The sequence below is a fragment of the Pyxicephalus adspersus genome, chromosome 12, assembly GCF_032062135.1.
Source record: "Pyxicephalus adspersus chromosome 12, UCB_Pads_2.0, whole genome shotgun sequence".
Taxonomy (NCBI): Eukaryota; Metazoa; Chordata; class Amphibia; order Anura; family Pyxicephalidae; genus Pyxicephalus; species Pyxicephalus adspersus.
This window is the reverse complement of record NC_092869.1, coordinates 8,154,845-8,158,882: the sequence shown is the minus strand read 5'-3', so window position 1 is coordinate 8,158,882 and position 4,038 is coordinate 8,154,845. Positions and strand designations below refer to the sequence as shown.

At 42.5% G+C, this 4,038-nt stretch overlaps 1 protein-coding gene across 1 annotated transcript; it reads right to left on the bottom strand.

Annotated features, from left to right (window-relative positions):
- Window positions 1-503: 503 nt before the first annotated feature.
- Window positions 504-1,476, bottom strand: LOC140342625 (olfactory receptor 5V1-like). The gene has a single exon (XM_072428891.1). The coding sequence runs from the start codon at window positions 1,474-1,476 to the stop codon at window positions 553-555; it is 924 nt and encodes a 307-aa protein (XP_072284992.1). The 3' UTR covers window positions 504-552.
- Window positions 1,477-4,038: the final 2,562 nt, after the last annotated feature.

The window sequence follows — 4,038 nt, the reverse complement described above, 5'->3', positions numbered from 1 at the left end:
AGGAATGTGGCATGTACAGAGTCTAATTTCAGAACTTAAGTACAGGGTGTAGGGTTGCAGGGTACAAGTGTAAGGTGTTTGTACCATATAGGGTCGAGATTCTCACTTACCTTTCTCCCCTTTCCCAAATTCCATGGATCCATGGAGAAACTGCAGCTTTCCTTATCCTTGTTCCTAATGATGGAAAAACATTAGTGTGGCAGTCCGGAGAAGAAGAGGCATAATCGGCTGTGTATTATCTGCCAACATCCAAGGAGTTATCATGGCCACCTAGCGTGGGACATTTACACATTTGTAGTGCACACAGTTTTTCTATGTGTATTTAAAACTCTGCTTTAAGGAGCACAATGTGAAGAAAATGACCCAACATTATTTACTACTGGAAGAAGACTGATTGCTTTATTATATTTTTAATTCCCCATGAAAAATTCTTTGACCTACTAAAATCATTATTTTTATCATCAACAAAATGTTACAAATCATTTTGCTTTCCATATCTGAATCATGGTTTCACAGCACAGAATTTGGCACATGCAGATAAAAATTAAGTCTTTATTTTCGAAGCATTCTTTTCAAACTTCCTTTGACCTCCTTGTTCCTTATGCTGTAAATAATGGGGTTTACCATGGGAGTCACCACTGTATACAAGATGGACACTGCCCGATCTTTTTTTGGTGAGTAGCTGTTCCGTGGTCTCATGTACATGAAGGAAATGGCTCCATAGTATAGACAGACCACAGCAAGGTGGGAGGCACAGGTGGAGAAAGCTTTGTGTCTTCCTCCTGTGGTACGGGTCTTTAGGACGGTGGAAATGATTTGAACATAAGACATCAGTGTCAGTGCAAAAGCACACACAGCAACAAGTCCTCCGGAAACATACACAGCTATTTCATTCATTAAGGTATCCTTGCATGACAACCGAAAAAGAGGGGGCATTTCACAAAAGTAGTGGTCAACGTGATTTGACCGACAATATGGCAGCTGAAAAGTAATGAGCGCATAAGAGATGGAGTTCAGAAAGTTGGAAGACCATGTGCCAACTGCCAGCTGAATGCAGATCTGCATGTTCATGATGGTGTTGTATCGTAAGGGATTGCAGATGGCCACATACCTATCAAAAGCCATGATGGCCAAAATCACACATTCAGTTCCTCCCAATGCCAAGTGGAAATACATTTGGGTTGCACAGCCCAGGAAAGAAATACTCTTATCTTTAGCTAAGGTATTAATTAGAAGTTTTGGCACAATGGTGGAAGAAAAGCAGAGGTCAATGAATGAAAGATTACTAAGAAAAAAGTACATAGCGGTATGAAGTCGTTTGTTAACTCTGACCACTGTGATGATGAGGACATTACCGGCAACGGTGGCTATGTACATCAATAAAAATATAACAAAATAGATCTTTTGTAGATGAGTGTTTGTGGACAATCCAATGAGAATAAACTGAGAAGGAGTACTTTGATTCATATATTCCATAATATTTAAAATACCTAATAATATACACCTGTAGGAAAAAAGTTGAATCATAAACTCTGTCCTGAGAACTTGTAATAACACCTCAAAGTTCTGCATTTAATCCCCTATTCATCCCCTTTCCCATTTTTTTTACCTTTTCTGCTCACCTAAAATCCAGTTCCAGTCTCAAGGTTTCTTTTTTTGCTTTTTTTGGCTGTCCACTTGCCTGCAGCATGCGGTGGGCACTTCCTATTGGCTGTCCAGTGGCGGGATACTGTCAGTATCCAGAAGAGAATACAGCAGTTACATCAGTGCAAGGGGACTGACAGAGACAAGACAACACTCGAATATCCGTATTGCTGTATTAGTGGTTCCCAAAACCTGAAAATGGTTAAGGCGATGTTGGATTTAGTTGACGATATCTTGATTTACAAGGAAAGAAAACAAACCCAGTGTGGGGTAGGTTAGAGGGGGTAAAAGTGGGGATGATGTTTGACCTGAAATGAACTCTCATTCAACATTCTCACAGTGACTTGGCTCTTAGAATTATTGGAGAATGAGTAGACCAATTACAACAGCGTGTGGAGTCTAGAAAAACCTGACAAACTACAAAGAAGGCTCGCACAACTGTCATTCATAAATCTACCACCTTATTTTCCAGCAACTTGCACTCCATCCACTGAGAATCCAGCACAATCCCCAGTAAACACAGTTGCGTAGTCGGGAGCACAGTCTTGTCCTCCGCCAGCGGCACATCAAATTTTTTATTAACTTCCTCCAAACTGCTTACCAATGATGCACACACAAACAATCAAGCAGGACCAATGCAAAGAAAATCATCCAGGTAGTGTAAAACAGATTGCACTCCCATCATCCTCCTAACTACCCATTCGATAAAGGTGCTTAACATTTCAAACAATGCACATGATATTGAACACCCCATAGGCAGGCATCTATACACATAAAATTCCCCTTGCCATTCATTGACCCACCCTCTGAACAAAATACACAGCCCTATCAGACAAAGTGCAAGCCACCCTGCACAATTCAGGATCGATAGCATCATTGATTGAACGCCCTCTGGGAAATGACAAATGATGAATCATCCGAAACTGCCCTGGTTCCTTTTTAGGAACCACACGTAAAGGAGACACAACCAAATTTTTAAAGGCAGGCTCCCTAAAGGGGCCCGCCATCTGACCCAGTGTCACCTCTTTTCCCAATTTTTGCCGTGATCAACCCCAGATTCCGCAAAGATGACAATAAATTTCTTGCCCTAGGAAGCACACTAGCCAAACTACATGCAATCCTAAAACCTTCTTTAACCTCCTGAGCAGTTTATTTTTGTTTGGATTTATATGTCTAAAAGCAGTACATTGTTTTTATAAAAATGTATTTTATGGTATAATGATAGTATGAGTTTACAAAAAGTTGGAAACACAAATTCATGTCAAAATAATAAATAAATTAAAAAAATTGAAATAAATAATATACTCATACTATTATATTTTACTGTAAAATAAATGTTCATACAAGACATTGTACTGCTTTTACACATATAAATCCACTGTATTGCATTCAATACAGGATGACAAGATGACGCCGGATGCCGGCAGATCAGGTAAGACTCAATTTACTATTTTTTCCCCTAGGTTTATCTACTCCGAGTGTGACTCAGGGTTACCGCTTTTAGCATCTTTTCACATTCGTGTTTGAAACAACAGGAGGTTCCAAACTTGCATGTTCCCTCGCTGTAAATGCAACAAAGTCCATTACGCTTTCCCGCCGGGGACCCTCCAACTCCTGAATCCCCACACCCCCAAGAAACGACTGCGGCCCCACTCGTGGTTATGTCATAAGCCGCATCCACAGGCTAATGTCCTTGTGGTCCTATCTCATCCCTGGGTGCATAGCCTTTCGCTGGCGAAACCGTTTGTCATAACGAAGCCATGCCACCCCACCATAAACCCTATGCGCTTCGCTAATGGCATCAAGGTACAAAAAAAGGGCCGAACAGTTTTCTGGCGCCTTCTCCCCCATCAAACTGGCCATGATTGCAAACGCCTGCAACCAATGTGCGCGGTATCAAATGCCACAGTCTTTTATCCTCCTTCTGCCGCTTACCCTTACTTACCTTAGCATCTCAGGCCCCGAAGCGCTCCACCAATAGCAATAAAAAAATTTCTATGTACTTACCTTTCCAAACAGGCTCACGCACTTGTTGTGGCAGGTGCGATCCCAGAGGCCCTTCAAAACATACGGTCCCTCTTAGCACCATCCGCTATGCCCGGGTTGCTGTCATTCACGACCCCTTCTCTTCTTTTCTTCCCTTCTGGTGCACCTGCCCCCACCACCCCACTAACTGAATGCACTGAAGGAGGGGATGACATCCCACTCCCCCCCAGTGACATCTGCTCCCCTACCCCAACAACCGACAAGGGGCCTGGTCTGCCCCCCACCATCAACATGATCAGCCCCCTTTCCCTGCATACCCCAATAACCTTTTACCACCATCTCCAAATTTCACCATCTCCAAAAAGTAAATCATGCAATCCCTGTAACAAACTCCCCACACCCCCCCCC

Excerpts from the sequence above, each read along its gene's own strand:
- LOC140342625 (XM_072428891.1), bottom strand. The coding sequence starts at position 1,476 with ATGGAATATATGAATCAAAGTACTCCTTCTCAGTTTATTCTCATTGGA.